This window comes from Notamacropus eugenii, chromosome 1, assembly GCF_028372415.1.
Source record: "Notamacropus eugenii isolate mMacEug1 chromosome 1, mMacEug1.pri_v2, whole genome shotgun sequence".
Classification (NCBI taxonomy): Eukaryota; Metazoa; Chordata; class Mammalia; order Diprotodontia; family Macropodidae; genus Notamacropus; species Notamacropus eugenii.
In genome coordinates, this window is record NC_092872.1 from 270781146 (window position 1) to 270803097 (window position 21952).

General features: G+C 41.0%; 1 protein-coding gene across 2 annotated transcripts in view; it reads right to left on the minus strand.

Annotated features, from left to right (window-relative positions):
- Positions 1-1446: 1446 nt before the first annotated feature.
- The window catches only part of BICC1 (BicC family RNA binding protein 1), a 277456-nt gene continuing 256950 nt past the window's right edge, over positions 1447-21952 (minus strand). Inside the window, exons 19-22 of one of the 2 annotated variants that reach the window (XM_072628909.1) lie at positions 19767-19927; positions 9445-9544; positions 6315-6394; positions 1677-2061 (exon numbers count right to left, since the gene is read on the minus strand). In XM_072628909.1, coding sequence (XP_072485010.1) covers positions 6339-6394; positions 9445-9544; positions 19767-19927 — 317 coding nt within the window. In that variant the 3' untranslated portion in view covers positions 1677-2061; positions 6315-6338. Of the gene's footprint in view, positions 2062-6314; positions 6395-9444; positions 9545-19766; positions 19928-21952 lie in introns of both variants that reach the window. The other variant, XM_072628910.1, reaches the window with a different exon arrangement.

A 21952-nucleotide genomic window follows, 5' to 3' on the forward strand; every position in this document is an offset into this window, starting at 1 on the left:
GATCGCATTATCTAGGCCTTTAATACGGCCACTTTTATTTTTTAAAGTGAAAATTTTTCTCTGTGTGTGCAAATTTTCTCTTCAATTTTCTTTCCTTTCCTTAAGGGTAGGATTTCTTCATGAAAAAGTGTCAAGCAAGTATTTCTCATCCCATGTTTCCATGAAAAAAAAAACACATGATAAACTCAACTACTGTGAATGCATATCTTAATGTCTTCTGCTTAGAGCACTTGACAGTGGTTTATGTCCATTTTTAAAGTTTTGAATATTGACCATAAATAAGACTTTACAGTACAACTGAATTCCAAGATTTCCTATGGGAAAATATTTCTACAAATTTAATGCACTTAGAACCTGACTGGAGGGAGAGGGGGAGAAGGGGAGAGGGGGAGGGAGGGAGGGAGAGGGGGAGAGAGGGGGGGAGGGGGAGAGAGGGAGGGAGGGAGGGGGAGAGAGAGAAAGAGAGAGAGAGAGAGAGAGAGAGAGAGAGAGAGAGAGAGAGAAAGAGAGGCACATTTGGACTTATTTTCTTCCATGTAAATCCTTCCCAAGTCTATAAGAGGATGTCTGAAAAGAGACACAGGGAATAATATTGCCAGGTTTTGTGGACTTTCACAGTATCAGAATGTAATTAGGAGCTCTGACCACTGACATGGTGACTTTGGGTATTTCAAGCCTGGCCACAGTTGGAAAGGGCCCATCTGCAGACATCCAACATCCCTTGCCCCAGATGGATCTCAGCCAAACAATGCGTATGACTGGGGATCCCTCCTGCACATGTATGGTGCCTCACAATTGCCTGTGGAGTCAGCCATGGGGCTGCTTCCCATCATCACAGCATCAGTGCTGTCTTGTCAACTATGATTAGGTATCTGTTTAAAAAGAGTTGGATCTGAGCTCCAGTCTCATGAATGCCATTCATTCTCTACCATTCACTTTAGTAGGTCTCAGTTTCCTCTGTTATGTACGCTAATGCTTATAGTACCTAAAAATAAAAGTCTGATATAAATAAATGTCCTTTAGTGGCAGTATACTAAAAAAATAGCCCCTTGCCTTCAGACAATCATTAAAATCATTTCTTTTTGGCAATACAGGCAGCAGTTAAATATGATGACTGCAAAGGATTAATATTGCAAGATCCATTTTGGTCTTTCATCACAACAATTACAGATGAGCAAATTTCCGGGCTAAAGGTTTGCAGGATGCAAAACAGAAATGGACAGAATTGGTCCAGAACCAAGTGAATTTTTTATGTCACATCCCCCCACCCACCATGAAGTTATAAAATAATATGCATAATAGATCATGACCTTGTACCATCAGTGGGAGAAAATTTATCTAGTAGGAACACATGGTTAGATTTGATTTGAGCCAATGTATGAGTTGATATGAAAAAATGGGAGGGAGAAAAAAAATTTCCACAGGACAAGAAATCAGGACATGTAAAGTGCTGAAAGACCTCAATAATTATTTTTAAGCAGTACCAGAAAATTCCAACTTGATTAAAAAAAAACCAAACCAAAGAAAAAAAAAAACCAAATCCAAAAACCCACCCCCAAACAAAACACAAATAATCTATGCTCTCTGGCATCTCAGATGTCAATTCTTAATCCTTCATTCAAAGTAAAAATTCAGTGCATATATTTTATAGGAAATAAAAAAAAACTAAGCCCCTCTTCTTATTATTATATTATCGCAAATTCTGTCGAATCTATATAAGAAAAAGAAATCGACATTTTGGTGTTCTGAAAGACGACAGATGAATGTTTCTTTTCTTTTTTTGGCACCAAGTACATGTGCAGACAAAACTCTTTGGTCCTGGTCCCCACTGCCAAAGTGCTGAGGGTGGTGTGCAGTGACAGCTGGTCGGTCACAGGATTCCTGCGTCCAACTGTAGAGTTATCTGTGTAAAAGAGCCAAGGGCTCAGTGCTACCAGCGGCCGCTGACACTAGCAATGTCCGAATGATACTGACGAGGCAGTCTTCCACTGGCTCCTCCTTCCAGAGAAGAGGCACGCGCATTAGGTGGTTCGAAAAGTTTTCTTCGGTTTTTATTCAGTTCTAGGGAAGAAAAAAAGGAAAAGGGAGAAAGGAGAGTGGGGGTGGGGAAGAGCATGAATGAATTATCAAGAAGCGAATCCATATCTAAGGTAGCCAATGAGATCTAGGACAGCCTGTTTTGTAGGATCTCACATTGACATCACGATCGGTATTTACAGCTCAAAGTCTATTATTAAGAAAAGGCAACTGTTTTGGTTAAAGAATCCACTACCCAGTTAGAATCTAAAGTAGTCCAATTATAATGGCGAAGGCTTGGCAATGCAGACTGGATGCTTGTTAGTTACAGATGCAAAAGCAACTCTCAGAACCCTGTGGAACACAGAACAACAAATCAAACAGCATCCTCTCCACCCCACCCTTCCACAACAATGTCCTTGTAGAAGGAAAGGAAGGCAGCCAAACTTGAAGATATGCATATTTAATAGGGTAGCTGGCACAGATTTCTTGCATGACAGAGGAAATGAGAAACATTATTAAATTTTTAAAGACCAAGCATGTGATGATATTTGAAGAGTTAGAGCCCAATAAAAAAGGATGAGAAGTAGAAATGTATCCAGCAAAGAGGCAAGTAGGAACCTGGAGACCATACTTATATGTTCACAGCCCAGACCCCAAGCCCAACAGACCCCTTTCTTCACCATCATGAACTGCTCACAACTTTAAGTCTCTGTCTTCAGAGAAACTTGACCAATTCAAATGAATAAACAAACGATAATCACGTTGGGAAGAATGTCAATCTCAAGAAGGTTTCTACTCCAAAGGAGTCACATCACGATTTTTCATGTAATGACTCGGGCTACTTCTTTATATCCAAAGGTTAGTACAATTTAATATGCGTGTATGTATGTATGTGTGCGTGTTTGTGTGTATACGTATATATACACACATATATACACATACACACAGACATGTATATACAGATACATATGTCTGTGTGTGTGTGTATATGTTTTATGTATATATGCCTCTAAAGCAGAAAGTCACAAAAAATTGACCTTGTTTCCAAATATCTAGAGGGGAGAGGAAGACCTGAGATTTCATAGGCATGGGGAACTTCCAATGAGGAAATTCTATCTACCAATGCAGGTCCACATCTTCTCTACAATCTGTCCTCTTAGGAGAGCTGCCTGAGGCACCAAGAGGTTATTTGACTTGTCCAGCATCACACATGCTCTATCGGAGGTGGCTGTGCCTTGAGCATAGTCTTCCTGACTCCAAGGTCAGCTTACTGTCCACTATATGCCTCACAGACTCCTAGGCTCTCATGGATAAGACCAGAAAATAAGACTTAGGTGTGGCAGGCAGAACTCTTCTAGATGAGGGTTTTTTCCCATCATTATGGTAAAGACTAGTCTCTTAAGTCCATGATATCCAACCATTTGAACTCCTTTTAAAGTTTAAAAATATTTCAATCTCTCTCCCTCCCTTCCCCCTCTATCCCACTGCCACTTGCAAGGGTGATGACAGTTGTACCATACTCACCGATTGAAGAAATAAATGATGATTTTTAAAAGTTAATCTGGCTTCAAAAATGCTTTAAAACAAATTTGTGTTTTATTCATCACAACAGGATGGATGCCCATTTGAAAAATAGCAACCCTTAGTATGTGCAAGATATGATTTGCTCAGTGAGTAAAGAGTAGGTTTGCTAATTTATGAGGTTGAGTCATTGAATGTGACAGCTGGGACACACGTGGACACCTCACAATTACTCCTCTGGTCCTCCAGGGGCTTATGAACCATGGTTGGTGGGACCACTCACAGAACTCTAGAAAGAGGCATATCAGCTGCCACCTTCAAATACAAGTATTCAGTCTCATCATCCAAACCATAGTCACAGTCAAGCAGGAATGCTGGCTTAACTAGCGGTTTAACTGGAATGGAGTAGTGCAGATTGCCTAGTGAGGCAGTGAGCTCCTCATCAATGCAGCTCTTCCAGCCAAAGTTTCCTGAACACTTGTTGAGATTCTTGTTCAAGAAGGGGATGGGCCATATGACCTCAGACGTTCCTCCTACCTCTAAGATTCTGTGATTCTGACAGAAAGGGCCACAGGGACAGATATCTTTCGTTATAATGTCTGTTGTTTGCGGGGATGGAAGCTTGATACTGGCATCATAGGTTTGAATTTTTTTTAATGTCCCCTCATTACACATAGGATCTACTTCACAGTTACCATAATTATGATAATAGTAATAACCCTAGCTCACATTCCTGTGGCAGTTTAAGGGATACAGAACATTTAACATACATTATCTCATCTGATCCTCATGACAATGGTATAAGGTGGCTACCTTTTGAATTCCCTTTTTACAGATGAAGAAAGTGACCTGCCCAAGGTCCCTCAGCTAGGATGGATTTAAATCCAAGTCCTCCTGACTCCAAGTCTAACACCCTCTGTCTTCTAGCACACCATTCTACCTCTCTAATAAGCTTTTAGTGTTTGTTGAATGTGTGAACGAATAAAAACACTGTCTCATTTCATTCTTCAAATTACTCAGTGAAGGCAGGGTAACTATAATTCTTCTTGCCATTTGACAGAAGAGAAAAACAGAGACTCACAGATGTTAGCTGATGACTAACTTTTCACAGAGAACCAGAAGAGCCCAAACTTCCTGAGATCTATGGAGCCCAGTTCTGTTGACACTATAATACAGTATTCAAAATTTTGAGATGACTATTTCCTATGGTTTTAGCCCCAAGGAGCATTTACTTGTGAATGGATTTCATTCTCTTCATTGGGGTCAGGGATAGGAAGTGGGTGTTAGAGGGTCAAAGGAGATCATGTAGAGAACATTTGTTTCTTTGTTGGCCAGAATATGACTAATCAGGGGTCCAACTTTGAGCAAACAAAATTTTCACTCTGATGTCTTGCCACATTTTTCCAAATGGTCCCAAAAAACCCAACCCAGTATAACTCTGAAGAAACAAAAGGAAGCTGGCTGGCAGCATGATTGGGGTGGGGGGAGAAGAATCAAAACATTTGCATTTAGACAACTTGGGTTTGCATCCAGATTGAGTCATTTACTTAGCTGTGTGACCCTGAATTACTTAACCTCTCTGGGCCTCAGTTTCCCCATCTGTAAAATAAGGCAGGGGGTCTAGATGACCTCAGAGGTTCCTTGCATCTCTAAGTCCATGATCCTCAGAAGCTTCATACCCTTAGTCTCTCTCTTACACACCTACCCCCACATACAAATACATGATGGTTTTCTATTTCTGTAAGCATGTGGTGGAGAAGGTTCTTTCCAAGGAGTTGTAATATTGTCCATGAGTGGAGCATGCCCCCTCTGTCAATGGGGTCACAGCTCCTCTATGACTTCACAGATAGTTCCAAAGCTACAGGGTTGGGCTGGGAAATCCACCACCTGGTGGCCCACCTAGTGCTAAGCACTTATATCTTACAGAGAGGTTATAGCTTTAATAACCTGTCAGCTCCTTGAGGCCAGGGAATTGTTTTAGTTTTTTCTCTTTGTAGCCCTAGCACAGTGCCTGGAACACAGTAGGCACTTAGTAAATCCTTTCTGGTTGGTTGGTTAATGATAGTTTTCCTAATAAAATAGCTTTCCTAATACAATAGTTTTCCTAATAAAAGCAGTATATGTTTATCTGCTTGTACCCCCTCTCCATCCCCCCCCAAAAAAGAAAAATAAAAGAAACCACTCAGGAGAGAGAACTCAACTGAGGAACTTTCTCCAAGTCACAAGACAGTGTGGGTGGCTTCCTGCCCCTTCACCTCTCAGGACTCCATTCCCTAGCGGGAGAATAACTTACAGACCCAGGAGATGATGGCCACCACTATGCTCCAAGGAATACATGGGGAGCAAAGGCCATATGGCTGAGGTGGATTATTTCTGCACTGCCTTCTAGCTTTGATTTCACAGACAGAAAGAAAACAATGAAGGTCAAGACTCCTTCCCCTTGCACAAAACACATTAGGAAGCTTGGGAAGACAGTGAAGTCCAGTATAGACGCTAAGCATATCACCTGAACAAACTACGATTGGCAAACTTGAGGATTCCGGCCAGGAAACACCTCATCCCGAGGGTCATCAGAGGCACCCAGCCCAGCGCCAAGAGTTCTCTGACTTCCTAAACCCCCCACATACCAGAAGTAAGAAAAAAATGTAGCTCTGAATAGATTGCAACAGATTAAGCCCTAAGGATGAGCTATTTTTTTTTCATTTTAAAAAAGCCATTTCTTCCTATTTTTTTGTTTCCAGCAAAGCTGAGGGATAGTTTGGGAGAATACCAACCTTTCGTCCTTGTATTTCCAAGGTTCACACAATCCTGGCCGCCCTCAGGATCTTGTTGCGCATCTGACCAGAGTCACAAACTAAAAGAATAGGGCGGGAGATGTTAGATCTAACTGAGGCCTGGGAGTGAAGCCTGCACTTTTGCTGGGTCCCTATCTAAGCAGTGGGCCATTTGCTATCACTGTCTTAAATAGTGTAGAGAATTTCAGTTTTACAAGAAAACTTAAGTGGGTTATGATGATGCCACCATGGCTTTAATTTTCTGACATCCCTTCTAGATGGAGATTTGTTTTCCTTTAATTAACATGTTAAAAAAAAAAGCCTTTTAGTCCCAATTCTGTAACCTGGCACACTATTCAGAGCTAGAAGGGACCTTTTTGGACTAATGGCCCAACTCTCTTTTTACAGAAGAGGAAACTGAGGCTTAGAGAAGCACTTTGCCTAAGACCACACAACATGGGTTGAGTTTGAGCCCCAGACCCCCAACACAGCTCTGTCTTCCACCACCCTCCATCCATCCTACTTTCCCTACAGAAGGTCAAAGTGGAAACTTCTTGCCACCCTGAGTCAGTTGGAAACGATCCTTTGGGGCACATCAGCCACCATCTTTCATTTCAGATGGATCCAGCTGACCAAAGAAGGCTTCTGAATTCCAGTTTCTCAGGGAAGCTCTGGTGCCACTAAGTTTGTTCCTCAGTTCTCCATCAAGGAAAACAAGGCACACTTCAAGAAAGTGTCTTCCTCACATGGTCAGTGCATTCAAAAACAGTGTCTTATTCAAAGCCTTCAACATCCTTCAGAAGCTGATGAGCACTTCAGCACATCCCCATGGAGCTAGATCACACAGCAGCTGATCATCTCTTCTAGTGTCATCCAAAAGACAAGGTCTTTTCCCAGTCTCTTTGGGGAAAGACAAAAAAGTCCTTTCATGGACCTGTGACCAGTTTGAGGGCACAATGACCTCTGAGGAAAGGATCCCACAAGCTACATAGCCTTTGCCAGGGAGATCTTCACTAAATTAAGTGAAGACTTTTCCTTGGCATCTATTGTGAGCAGAAAGCAACTCCACTTTCTGAACCCCTCAACAAGGAGAATTTAGTACCGTTCCATGCTCCTCTAGACTGTGCCACCAGATAGCTGGGTCCTGTCAACATATTAGAAGCAGCAGAGATGTGGTATGTATTTAGTTTCACTGACTTTCAAGGAGTGGTCAAGCTAGCCTTCCAAAGTAGAAGAGGTGGAAACTGGGCACTCATTCCATTCACTCAGCTCATTTCTGTTCAGAGGCTCCTCTCAGGGGCTCATTATGTTTATTCCAAAACACAAAATAAGTTTTAAAAAAAGTGTCTACTGTCAAACAGAATTTTTAAAGAGAAGAATCTGAATGTTTTGTGCATTTTCTCTCCCTCCCCAATAAAATGAAAATACTTTTTAGACAAGACTGATGTCTTTCTTAGCAGGTGCTGATTAGTTTGTGACATATTATGGAATGATCGCATGTTTTCAGAGGAGCAAAGACATAGCTCAAAGGGACCTTATGGAGCAGTTAGTACGTCTTATTTTACAGAGAAGGAAACTGAGGCACAGAGGGCTAACAGGACTTGCCTAAGCTCCCATAGCTAGGGAGTGGCAGAGCCAAGATTAGAACCCAGATATCCCAACTCCCAGCCCAGCATCCATTGTCATTACAACACAGACCTAGGGTGGAAAATATCTCCCACCCATCTTAGCCCAAACCCCTAATTTTATAGATGAGGAAGATGAGGTCCAAGGTTAAGTGACTTGTCCAACATCTCAATGCTAGTATCACAATGAGGATTGTGAAGCCCTTTGACTCCTTCTACTGCTTAAACCTTGAACCTTTCACTACCCAGTGCTGATCTAATTTAAGTCGTTAGGTTTATGGAGATGAATTAACTCTTCTACGTTCATTACATATCCATTAATACAGTACTTAACACAAAGCAGGAACTTTGTCATAGTTGGCTAACTGAATTGTTAAAATGCCTTGGTGACCTGTTCTAGCAGGTCGATAGTAGAAGCTGTGACCAACTGGTTTAGATCATTCTAAGACGACACACCAAGATCAACATTTTCAAGAAGATGGTGGTTCAGCATTTTGAAAAAGAATTGCTGTTCCCCCCTGAAACAGCTTTCCTCAGTTTTTCCTTCCTCCCTTTGGGAGGGAAGGAGCTCCTAGGTAGATGGTTACAGACAAAGAAACTGCACCCTCCTGAAGCTTTCATGGGGAATTATTGAAAAAATGACCCTTCACTTTTCTCTGACTCAATGCTTTATATCCCAGCAATTCTTCCTTATATCCTCCAGATTCATTTACAAATGTTAGACTCACCATCTAATCCCATTCCACCCAATCCCTGAAGATCTTTCAAGTCAGTGAAACAGCCAGTGTATCCTTTTACAGTACTGGTGAAGGCCAGACTCAATTCTCTACAGTGATGTGCCAAAGAGTCTCATGGAGTATGTCTGAGAGACATTCTTTTCTTTCCTTCTGGTGACCACCTAGTGGACACTACACCCTTCCTGCAATTCACATGGTCTTGTGATACTGTACATTAAGATCCTAAATCACAAAGCTTTCAGACTACTATCTCTGTCAAGTTCCAAGACATACCAATGACCTTTTCCCAAGTTCTCTGGAAGCATTACCCTCTATTTAATTAGATTTAGTACACAGATCTGAAGCCTACTGTGTATAAAGAAACCAACTTAAGTCACTGTCCAGAACCTGAAACAGCAACCAAGAAAAACATTAATAGTCAAATTTTTAGACACCTATGTTTTTCATCCATAAAAAATCCCTCTCCTTTTTAGCTATTTCTGAGGAGCTCTTTTACAAGGAAATCATTTTTTAAGACAAGTGCTTAAATTTCAGCAGTTGGGGCTTCTCCTGGCACGTGACAGTTCATAAAACAACTGCAGATTCAGAAAGTGAAGATGGAGGAGAATCAGTTAAATAGCAGAGGCTATCCTGTGAGCTCCAAAACTGGACAGTCAGTACTGTAAGGATCCCCAGAGGATGGCCAGGCATTGATGAGGTGGTCATCCACATCAATGGGATCCCAGGTCTAGCGGTATCCTGGAACCCTGGGAGCTTTGTTATAGTTACCTGAGATTGCAAGCAGCATTTTCCTTCTGGCCCCAAAAGTTGTAATTCCCAGCTCCTTTAAATCCTGATCCGTAAGGGTGAGGAATGTCTGAAGATCAATCTATGGACATAAAAAAAAAGGAAGGTCCTTTAGCAATGTGTGATTCATCCCGTTAAAGACTGGCTTTTAAATAATCGCTCTCTCGAGAGGCTGGTGCTTTCCCCTCCCTCTTCTAAATTACCTTATATTTGCTTTGTATGTATTTAAAGGGAATTTATTATTTTCCCTGATGGAATATAAGCTCCTTGAGGGCAGGGGCTATTTCATTTTGGTTCTTGAATCTCTAACACCAAGAAGAGTGCCTAACAATAGGAAACATTTAATGATTACTTCTTTCAAGCTAGGGGGTGCCATAGTGCACAGAGCACTAGGCCAGGACTCAGGAAGACTCATCTTTCTGAGTTCAAATCTGGCCTCAGACCTTTACTAGCTGTGTGACCCTGGGCAAGTCACTTATACTACTGCCTCCATTTCCTCATCTATAAAATGAGCTGGAAAAGGAAATGGCAAACCCCTCCAGTATCTTTGCCAAGAAAACACCAAATGGGTTCATGGAGATTAGGAGACAACTGAACAACAATCAAGAGTGCACTAGTACAGCCATCTTCTCCTATCTCCTTTACCTGTTTGATGGATAGTACCAACCATCATCTTCAATTCTAGCCACACCTCTTGCCTATGAATTTACCAAATATTCCTTAAACAAATTTATAGTAAATGTTCTTTGACTGGCATCAGCATTGCCAATGAATGGCTGTTCTAGTAATTAAAATCTTAATTAATAAACAGTTATCACATATATTCTCCCTCCAAGTAAAAAATATTACTCAAATGCCTCATCTTGGTGGAGAGGTAACCTTGGTTTCCTAAAGGTGATACTGACCAAATTCTGGCTCTGCCACATTCTCCACCAATGATGGTGGTGCTCCACCATCATTGCTCCATCAAGCATTTATTAAGTGCCTACAAGGTGCTAGGCAGTAAGTTAAAGAAACCAAACTGGAAAGGCCCCCACTATGAGATTAGCACTACCCTCAGTATATGTTTCCTAAGGACAGCTGAGGTAAACATAAAAAGCTCTTTATCAGAGGGTTGGCTACTAGCTACTTAATTGCTTTGGGACTCACAGATCCATGAAACAGACACAAATCCAAAATGATCAAGCACCTGCTCTGTCCAAAGCATGGTCCTAGGCACTGGCATCTCAAAGATACGCAAATTAGGATCATAAGCACTAGAATTGAACAAGAGCCCAGAAATCATCTGGTTCAACCTCCACATTTCACAAATAAGGATGGAAATGTCCAGGAAGTTCAAAGGAGAATGGATTTCAGAGCTAGAAGGAGCCTTCAAAATCACTGAGGTCAACTCTCCTCCCTTAATGTATGAGGAAATCTGGAGCTAGAAAGGTTAGGTTTTGTGCCCAGCAGCACACAGCTGGCAAGTGTCTGAGGCATCACTCAAGCACAGGCCTTCCTACCTCCTTGGAAAGAGGGCGAATGGCAAAATGGCACATGGGATCTGCCAGCATCCTCTCTGCACCCTGTTCTCATAGGTGAGGACAGTGGAAACTCCACTTCTGGACTCCATCACCTCATCAACCAACCAAACAGAATGAGAAAGGAGCATGAAATAAAGGAGAAAAGAAGAGCGGGCAGGCCTGACCTGAGGGTACACAGAAAAAATCTGGGATGGGGGTGGCACTGTTTTTAAAGGTACTCAGGGATTGATTTTTAATATACTCCAAGAAAAGGGAGGTTTCTGCAAGGATGGAAAGATCCTGGATATATGTATAAAACTGTGTATAATATATATAAATATTATATATTATATAAATATATATTATATGCATACATACATGTATGTATGAATATAAATATGTACATTTATATATGTATATATGTGTATGTATCTATAAACATGTGTGTATATACACATATGTGTGTGTATGTATGTGTGTGTATACAAACCCTTAAATAATCAGAGAAAGGTAAAGTAATGATTTCCAGATTACAAAGAGATACCACCCAATACCCATCAAATCAACAAAAAGAGTTGAAAGCAATAAAATTTGATATTGGCCATGCTGTGAGAATCCACTGGTCCACAAGCTCCTGCTTAATAATATGAAGCCCTGTGCTAGGCAATGGGGGGAATACAAAGACAACATGAAATAGTTCCTGCCCTCATGGAGTTTGTATTTTATCTGAAAAGACAAATGTGTATGTATAGAGGCAGATACAGGTAGTGCTATCAGCAAGGTTTTTCACTGGTGTGACAAGGTACAAAATGGATTGTATCCTTTGACCTGCGATCTCACTACTAAGACTATATCCGTGGGATTTTATGAAAGCAAACAGCAAAAAGATCGAGCTGTCCAAAAATTTTTAGAGAACCTATCTGTATATCAACCACAAAAATTAGAAATTGTGTATATTTACATATAATGTATGAATATATTAAATGTGTGATACATTGATGATTACACACAAATATATAATAAATTACCATGTTGTAAATATACAAAATATGTTACCATGTTACATATTAATATATAATAAAAAATATACAATAAATTATTGTTACATATTGATAAATAATAAAATAGAATATATAAAAACTTTTTATAACAATATAAATATTTAACAATGAGAGAGGTGCTAAAAACACACTGGGTATTAATTAGTGTGATGGACTACTATTGTGTTAAAACAAAGAAGTATGGGAGGAGAGGTCCAAGATTGAGGCAGAGAGAATATAATTAGATGATGTATCTTGACAATCATAAAATGAAACAGTATTGCAGATGAAAAGAGATGAAAAGGTCGAAAAGAGTTGAAAAGGTCAAAAGAAAATAAGACACTGTAGCATTATTTTGTGAAAGTACATTTTTAATCAAAATGCAACTTGTTTGCGGCTTGAGGTTTTTACTTGATATTCTTTTTTGATTCTTATATGAGATTGTTATTAAGCTTATAACATGTAAGCCCAGATACTATAACCCATCCCACATGGACGATGGATGTCGTGACGACATTTTTAGAGGAGATGGAATCATGGGGGAAAACTAGTCTAACTCTAATTTCAGGGATTGTCAACAGTCACTTGTCATAGTTGGAGAGAGACTGTGAGGGACAGAAGGGGAAAGGACTAAGAGAATTTTCTTCCTGAGAGACTGAATGATTGTCAAAAAGAAAAAGCCTGATTTGTTTCCGAGAATGTTTAATTCAGGATATTTTGTGCAGAAGATACACCGTACAGAAGATTGCTTAAAGAGAATTACTGAGAGATTTTGGCTACCATCCTGAGAGAACTGAATCGTTGGATTGAGGTATCAGCAGATATAGATAATGGTCAGAGGCAACTCTAGATGGTATCTTTCTTCAAGCTGATACATTGCTGAAGTATTTAACTACGTCTCTGTCTTGTTACATTATTAATAAATTTGCACAACCAGTAACATTGATGTTGCTAAAGTCAATGGGATGAAAGAGAGGCGTATTTTATGAACTGGTTGGGCACTCAGATCTAATTGATTAATGAGAAAGTTATTTAATTAGGAAATATTAGGACATATTCTTTGGACTTATTCTTTGAATAAGAAATAAGAAATTAAATAACTTGTTAATGATTAAGATGAACCTAGCCTACCAAAAAATTATTGAAATAAAGTTTTCATGAGAATGATTTCTATTCAATTTTAAGGTATCCCTGATGAAAACCTGTGACAGAACTAGGAAGGCTTCTACAGATTTTCTGTAGCGAGTAGACTATATTTTTATGGTCACACAAATGACTTATGTATAATCTATTGTTTACTGACTTTTTTGAAAAAAAATTAACCATGTGGAAAAAAATTCAGCATCAAAGGCTCTCCTCGAACAAGCTGTCTACATAGGAATGTATGACAAATGTGATCATGTAAATAATTTGGTTCAACAATTGGCCAAATGCCGACAGGCCGAAAGCAGGAAATGTATGTTCATGTAAGGTGTGTGACAATATCATGGAAGATATCCTGTGCACAATCCCAATAAAAGAAGGTTCCCCCATATATCAATCACAAGGTTTCACAACCACTCCTTTTCATAGATAACATGGTACTAATTTTTTAGAGCCCTAGAACAAAGCCTTCCCAATAAACCCCATGTTTTCGGAAAAACAACTGGGCTAACTATTCACACTGAGGGAAGCAAAATAGAAAAATGTCTATGTCTCAGACTACACCATGCAACTAAATAAATAGGCTCTTGAGTTGGTCCATGAGTACATATGTGTGTATGTACATACATGTGTATACACATGTGTATGAATGTATACACACACATCTTGGACACAAACTTCAGAAAGACAATAGGCAAGGTGCTGGACTCAGAATTAAGTAGACGTTCAGGTTGGACTATATTTGGAAATATGCACAGTACCACAGAAACATGAATTATCATTATTATCATAATGAACTAACGCTTATTATTGCACCAAAGCCTATCTCTTTGATGCCAATATTGTCACCACCTTCTAATGATGCCATATGAATATGAAGCTGAACTAGAAGAATCCAAAGATCAATGGATGGGTGAATGATGGGTATATGAAAATGGTAATACATTACTAACAATGACTCCCATGTGAGAAAGGGCGTAAGGACACATAGTGGGGATATATATATGATAAGAGGGTCCTATATATAGCAAGAATTCAGGAAAACAAACAGCCTCAGTGTTACAAAGGCGAGTCTCCCCCAAAAAAAAGAAGCAAAAAAAAAGAATATTAGTGCATTTGGTGCATTCTTAATAGAGGGCTAATGGAAAAAATTATTTTTAGGCCTAGACTTGCTATTTTATGGACACAGGGAATTCCCTTTGAGGAAACACTGATTATTAATGCAGATAGTATCTACTCTACAACTTATAATAAGAAGAAGGTATGTTTGAAAATGTCATAAGATAAAAAGATAAGAAGGATGTGGTTCCTCACTGACAGATGAGTAAAACTAAGAATCCAAAGAATCAAATTACATGCCACCAATGGCTGCCCAATTTTCAACTTGTTCAAATATAAACAATATGCTCTCAAAATTCAGTTCTACTATACTTAATTGTATCTCCCCTTGACTATTCAGATGACCCTTCAGGATCACGTGGAGCAGAGGCATCCAACAAGTGGTCCACACTGCTCCTGAGTACAGCCCAAACCAGATTAAAATGGCAGTTCCTATCTGATCTGATTTTAATATGTTGATGTATTAATAAAAAGAGAACATATCAACATATTTGGTTTTCTAAATCAATCTGCAGGCCACAGGGATCCTTAGATATGGTTTGGTGGTCCCCATTTCTATCTGAATTGCCTCAGAATATCTCCAGGTCCTCAGTGATTGCTGCCCTGTAGGTGTGCAGTTAACAGGTCTGCCTTAATTGATTGAATGATAAAAAGAACACGTGCTCTGGGTTGTTACAGACTTCACCACCACCAGAGTCAACACATACTGTAAGGTGAAAACCTCCTGCCTAAGCAAGGGCTACATGACTGATGTATGATTGTGCGTATTTCTGCTTTTCCCCAACAAGGGAATAAAGTTAAGAAAAAAGCTCAGAGGATCATTCTGCACCACTGAAACTCTGACTCTGGCACCATGAGGGTCTTTATATGTTATCATGGCTTCTTCACCTGAATTTCCCCTAAAAGAAATCCCTACCGTCCAAACCCACAACCCATAGAACGGTTACAGGGGAGTAACTCACGGCGAATTCTGCACCCAGAGGCCATGGAATATTGGAGCGAGGGAGATTTCTGTTCCGGAGGGACCTGCAAACCTCTCGCGGGGGGGTCCTTCTCGCTGCGGACTGGGCGCCGGGACTGGGAGCTGAGGGCAGCTCTGCCACGGTCCCGGCACCGAGAGGAAAAGATCCGAGCGGGCTTCAGGGACGGGATCTCCAGTGGCCACGCGGGTCCCTCCACCCACAGAGGGACCTGCAAACCTCTCGCAAAAGGTCCCTCGCGCTGCAGACACAGAGCCCAGCCCAGCCCAGACCTGCTGCGGCCACGGCACCAAGAGAAACAGACCCGAGCAGGCTTCAGGGACGGGATCTCCAGCGGCCGCACAAGTCCCTCTGCCCACAGGTGACGGGGGTCGGTGAGAGAGTCTCTTTGGCGGGTCGAGAGGGGAGTGGGGTGCCCCCATGATTCGGGCCCCCCCGGGAGGTAGAAGCTGAGAGGCGGCTGCAGACCAGGACTCCCCAAGCGGGCCAGAGCCTGAATCCATTGTGGAAGGTCTGTGCATAAACCCTCTGAGGGAACTGAGCCTGAGAGGCGGCCCTGCCCCGACCTGACCACCTGAACACAATCTCATACTGAATAGCAGCCCTGCCCCCGCCAAAAGCCCTAAGGCTGGAAGCAGCATTTGAATCTCAGTCTCAGGAGGCGAGGTGGGTGTGAGGAGAATATTCAGAGGTCAAGTCACTGGCTGGGAAAATGCCCAGAAAAGGGAAAAGAAATAAGACTATTGAAGGCTACTTTCTTGAAGAACAGGCATTTCCTCCCTTCCTTTCTGATGAGGAAGAACAATGCTTACCATCAGGCAAAGACACAGAAATCAAGGATTCTGTGTCCCAGCCCACCCAATGGGTTCAGGCTATGGAAGAGCTCAAAAAGAATTTTGAAAATCAAGTTAGAGAAGTGGAGGAAAAACTGGGAAGAGAAATGAGAGGGATGAAAGAGAAGCATGAAAGGCAGATCAGCTCCCTGCTAAAGGAGAACCAAAAAAATGTTGAAGAAACTAACACCTTGAAAACTAGCCTAACTCAATTGGCAAAAGAGGTTCAAAAGGCCAATGAGGAGAAGAATGCTTTCAAAAGCAGAATTAGCCAAATGGAAAAGGAGATTCAAAAGCTCACTGAAGAAAATAGTTCTTTCAAAACTAGAATGGCACAGATGGAGGCTAAGGACTTTGTGAGAAAGCATGATATCACAGAACAAAGAGAGAAGAATGGAAAAATGGAAGATAATGTGAAATATCTCATTGGAAAAACAACTGACCTGGAAAATAGATTCAGGAGAGACAATTTAAAAATTATGGGACTACCTGAAAGCCATGATCAAAAGAAGAGCCTAGACATCATCTTTCATGAAATTATCAAGGAAAACTGCCCTGAGATTCTAGAACCAGAGGGCAAAATAAATATTCAAGGAATCCACAGAACACCGCCTGAAAGAGATCCAAAAAGAGAAACTCCTAGGAACATTGTGGCCAAATTCCAGAGTTACCTGGTCAAGGAGAAAATATTGCAAGCAGCTAGAAAGAAACAACTCAAGTATTGTGGAAATACAATCAGGATAACACAAGATCTAGCAGGCTCTACATTAAGGGATCGAAGGGCATGGAATAGGATATTCCAGAAGTCAAAGGAAGTAGGACTAAAACCAAGAATCACCTACCCAGCAAAACTGAGTATAATACTTCAGGGGAAAAATTGGTCTTTCAATGAAATAGAGGATTTTCAAGCATTCTTGATGAAAAGACCAGAGCTGAAAAGAAAATTTGACTTTCAAACACAAGAATGAAGAGAACCAGGAAAAGGTGAACAGCAAAGAGAAGTCATAAGGGACTTACTAAAGTTGAACTGTTTACATTCCTACATGGAAAGACAATATTTGTAACTCTTGAAACATTTCAGTATCTGGGTACTGGGTGGGATTACACACACACACATGCGCACACGCACACATACATAGAGACAGAGTGCACAGAGTGAATTGAAGAGGATGGGATCATATCTTAAAAAAAAAAATGAAATCAAGCAGTGAGAGAGAAATATGTTGGGAGGAGAAAGGGAGAAATTGAATGGGGCAAATTATCTCTCATAAAAGAGGCAAGCAAAAGACTCATTAGTGGAGGGATAAAGAGGGGAGGTGAGAGAAAAACATGAAGTCTACTCTCATCACATTCCACTAAAGGAAAGAATAAAATGCACACTCATTTTGGTAGGAAAACCTATCTCACAATACAGGAAAGTGGGGGACAAGGGGACAAGCAGGGTGGGGGGGATGATAGAAGGGAGGGCATGGGGAGGAGAATGCAATTCGAGGTTGACACTCATGGGGAGGGATAGGATCAAAAGAGAATAGAAGTAATGGGGGACAGGATAGGATGGAGGGAAATATAGTTAGTCCTATACAACACAACTATTATGGAAGTCATTTGCAAAACTACACAGATTTGGCCTATACTGAATTGCTTGCCTTCCAAAGGGAAGGGGTGGAAAGGGAGGGAGGTAAAGAAGCTGGAACTCAAAGTGTTAGGATCAACTGTAATGTTCTTACCACTAAGAAATAACAAATACAGGTAAAGGGGTATAGAAAGCTATCTGGCCCTTCAGGACAAAAGAGAAGACGGAGACAAGGGCAGAGAGGGAGGATAGAAGAGAGAGCAGATTGGTCACAGGGGCAATTAGAATGCTTGGTGTTTGGGGGGGGGAAGGGATAAAAGGGGAGAAAATTTGTAACCCAAAATTTTGTGAAAATGAATGTTAAAAGTTAAATAAATAAATTTAATTATTAAAAAAAAAAAAAGAAATCCCTACCTACTCAGCCTAGGGGAGATGAGAATCCTAGAATCACAGAACTGAATTTTAAATCTAGGAAAAATATCTCAGAAACCATCTATAAGGGCCAATTTTAAAGAGCGTTGATGAAAATAATGCCCATTTTTTAAAATCTTTGCTCTAACAAACAAAGATTTCCTGGGGGGAAAAATACACCAACCCTAAAATATAACATGTTTTCCATAAAACTTCCTTTCTCCAACAGAGGGAGGAAAAAAGCCTGAGAAATTCAATTTAATAATTTATGGAACTATGTAACCATGAACTGAATTTGTGGCACAAAGCTGTGATATAAAAATCTAGGCTTTGTTACTGAGCACACAGCTGGAAATTGTTGACTCAGTCAGTTATTCTCTTAGAAACAAAATGACAAAATGGGGCCTGTCCAAATTAAATTTTGACTCCATCCATAATGATCAAAGAGCAAAGTACCCCAAATGCTCTGTCCACACCCTTCACTTGAACGGCTCCCTTCAGGATCTTCTGATAACCTCACCAGAAAGTATCTATGGCCCATGAAGCTGGTGGAATATGGAAGTCAGAATGAATCTGGTACCATTTTGTCCCAAAGGATGTAGAAACTACCTCAGACAGAGGAACAAAGACATCGCTCCTACTGTTACAAGAACTTTGGGGGATCCCTATAGCCTCTAGGATAAAATACAGATGGGGTCTTTATGAAGGCCTTCAGAATTGGCTCCAGGCTACTTTTCCTGGCTTATCACACATACACACACACACACACACACACACACACACACACACACACGTATATGTGTATTCATATATCATTCCCTCTCATGCACTCTGTGTCTCAGTCAAACTGGACTATATGATGTTCCCCAGACATGACAATCAATCTCCTCCTGTGCCTGGAATGCTCTTCATCATCACCTCTGGAAGACCTTCTTGAGGCTCCCAGTGATTCATACTCATCTTCCCATTCTCTCATATATATTTTACAGTCACTGATTTTTGTATGTATTGTTTCTCCCTAGCAGAGTGTAAGGTCCTTGAAGACAGGAACTGGTTCCCACTTGTATTTAAGTTTGCTCTAAAGCTACTTTCTCCCACCAGGAAGGAAGCCAGTGGGGTATAGAAAACAAGAGGGTAGGATTTTAGTGGGACTGTCCTGCCAGACATCTTATATAATGTACTTGTACACAGCAAGTGGCCAGAGCAGTCAGTCTATTTTTTAAAAAGAGAAATATTTGACAACTTGGTACAGGGTGGGCATCAGGAAAGGTGATAGGTCTGGGACTTCACCCTATCCCTCCAGATCAGAAGTTCTTAACCTGGGGTCCATGGAACTGGATGGGGGGGAGGGGGAATTACATCTTTATTTTCCCTAACTTTTATTTTTCTTTATAGGTTTATGTATTTTATGCAATTAAAAACATTCTGAGGAGTCTATGGGCTTCACCAGTCTAACAAAGGGCTTCCACAGCACAAAGACCAAGAACCCCTGACCTAAGGGCTAATTTTAGAGCATCACTAATCAGGCATTGATTACATCCCTACTATGTGTGCTGAGTGCTGGGGGAATACAGACAAAATTGAAATTGTTCCTGTCCTCAAGGATCTTCTATTCTATAGAAGGAGATATTATGTATTAAAATAAGCATGTAGAAAATATTCAGATGTTTTACAGACATATGTAGAAACAAAACAAGACTGACCTCCTGTTGTTGGAAGACATCGGTGTATTTACCCAGTCCGAGCTTGCTGAAGAGCTCAGGAAGGTCAGACCCTTTGAGGGAGCTGTTCAAGCTACAGCCATTGCTTCCAGTCAATGAGGAAATGCAGTCCATATAATTGCTGCTGCTGAGATAGTGTTCGGCTAAGAGGCCAAAGAGAGACAAAGACAGAGGAATACTTGAGATTAAATACCTGGACATTTAGAGCATGCTTTAATTAAAAGTTTTAATCATCCCAATATTTCTATTCCCCATTGTTCAACTGATGAGGGCATCAGATTGCTGGAATATAGAAAGCCATGACCCACAGTGGGCTGACTTTTCATTAGTGGCATGCTGATTATTGCTCTGAGGAAGCTCTTGTCATTTAAAAGGTTACACTTGGGAGCCAGTAATCCAGTCACAAAACATCTGCAGTAATAGCAATTAATCATATTCTCACCAGGCATTCAGAAACATTAATTCTTTAGTTTAAATTTAATTTAAAGATAGGCTTGGGGAAAAAGTTGGAGTTAAATGGAAGTTGGGCCATCACTGGAGATAAAATCAAAAGACACAGATCCCAGGTTCCTTTTGAGGAAAGGAATAGCCCCCCAATAACCAAACCTAGCTTTCCCTGTGGCCTGGGAAATCCCATAGTTTAAGAAGCTACTCTCTATTTGTCACAAGACACATGTGCATAACGACAGTTGCATCCTCCACAAAGATGTCAAATAGAAATTCCTTTAGGTCTAACCATGTCACTCTCTAGCTCAAGAAACTCCAGTTCCACCACCCCCCCCACCCCCCCCCCCCCCGCACCATTACTTTAGGATAAAATGCAAGTTTGACCTTCAAAGTACCTGACAGCCTAGCTCCAGCCACCTTTCCAGGCTGGCTTGTTACAGCACATTATTCCCCTTTCCAGACTCTACATCCCAGCCAATAGTGTCTATCCATTCTTTCCTAGGATGGAAAGGCCAGTGGTAGGAATAATGACTTTGGAATCATGGATTTAAATCCTGCTTTGAATGTTTCATACAAATATGACCTTAGATAAGTGACTTACCTTCTCTGGACTTTTGTTTCCTCATTCCGAAAATGAGGAGTGTAGATGATATGACCTCTGAGATGCCTTCTAGCTTTTGTCCTGTGATCCTATGAGCTCCCATTTCTGGGTCTTTGTACAAACTGAAACACACTCACTTCTCCCCTCTACCTCTTAGAAGACCTAGCTTCCTTCAAGATCAGCTCATGACACATTTTTACTTGACAGGCCCAGTATCTGGTCCCTCCTCCAATCTGAAATTAAATCCACTTTGCAGATAGCTTGTGTGACATAGCTTTGAATGCATTCCTCTTTCAGCAAATAAACTATTTGAAACGCGCAGGGGGGAAGGAACTGTTTCATTTTTATCTTGGTACTTTTAATATCTGGCACAATACCTGACCCACAGAAGGTGCTTATTAAGTCCTTGTTGAATCAATGAGAACAAGGCACTTTGGGCATGCCTGGGGCCTCTGGGCCAATCCAGGCCTGAACAAGAACTGCCACTTCAATGTACCCAGTGAATATGTGTCCAGGCTCCATCAGGAGGTCTTCAGTGAACAAAAAACCAGGTCCTCCTGGGGCAGAGAGGTTCACTCTTGGAAAGTCCTGATATGTTAGGAACTTTCCCTGGCATTGAGCTCAAATGAGCCTTTCTGAAATTCCCACCCATTGCTCCACGTTCTAACCAAAGACTCTGCTGTGCTGTTATCTTAGAAAAGGCCAAGCAAAGTAAGTTTAATTCCTCTTCCCTTTGAGAAGCCTTCAAATGCTTGAAGACCACCATCTTGTGTTTGTGCCTCAAGCACCTAACCTGCAACAGAGACTGTTCTAGAGCCCTTAGGAGGACAAGACACTAAGATGGGTGGGCTGGGCTTCCTGCTAAGTTCTGCTCTGGACTCTTAGGTACCAGCGGGTCAATCACTTAACTAGTGTCTACGCCTTCTACTGAAGTCATCACTCCCATCAAAGACTAAAGCCTGAGTGATGAACTGGGGGACTGTTCCACCTTATGTGAGACCCTGCTTCCTGTTGTCTTAAGAAAGACAGAGGATCTCATCCAGACTATGTGGTCTGGACACTGGCATGCAAGATGGAGCCAAGTGAAAGTCTGGGAAAAGGAGACTTTTATTTCTTCTGG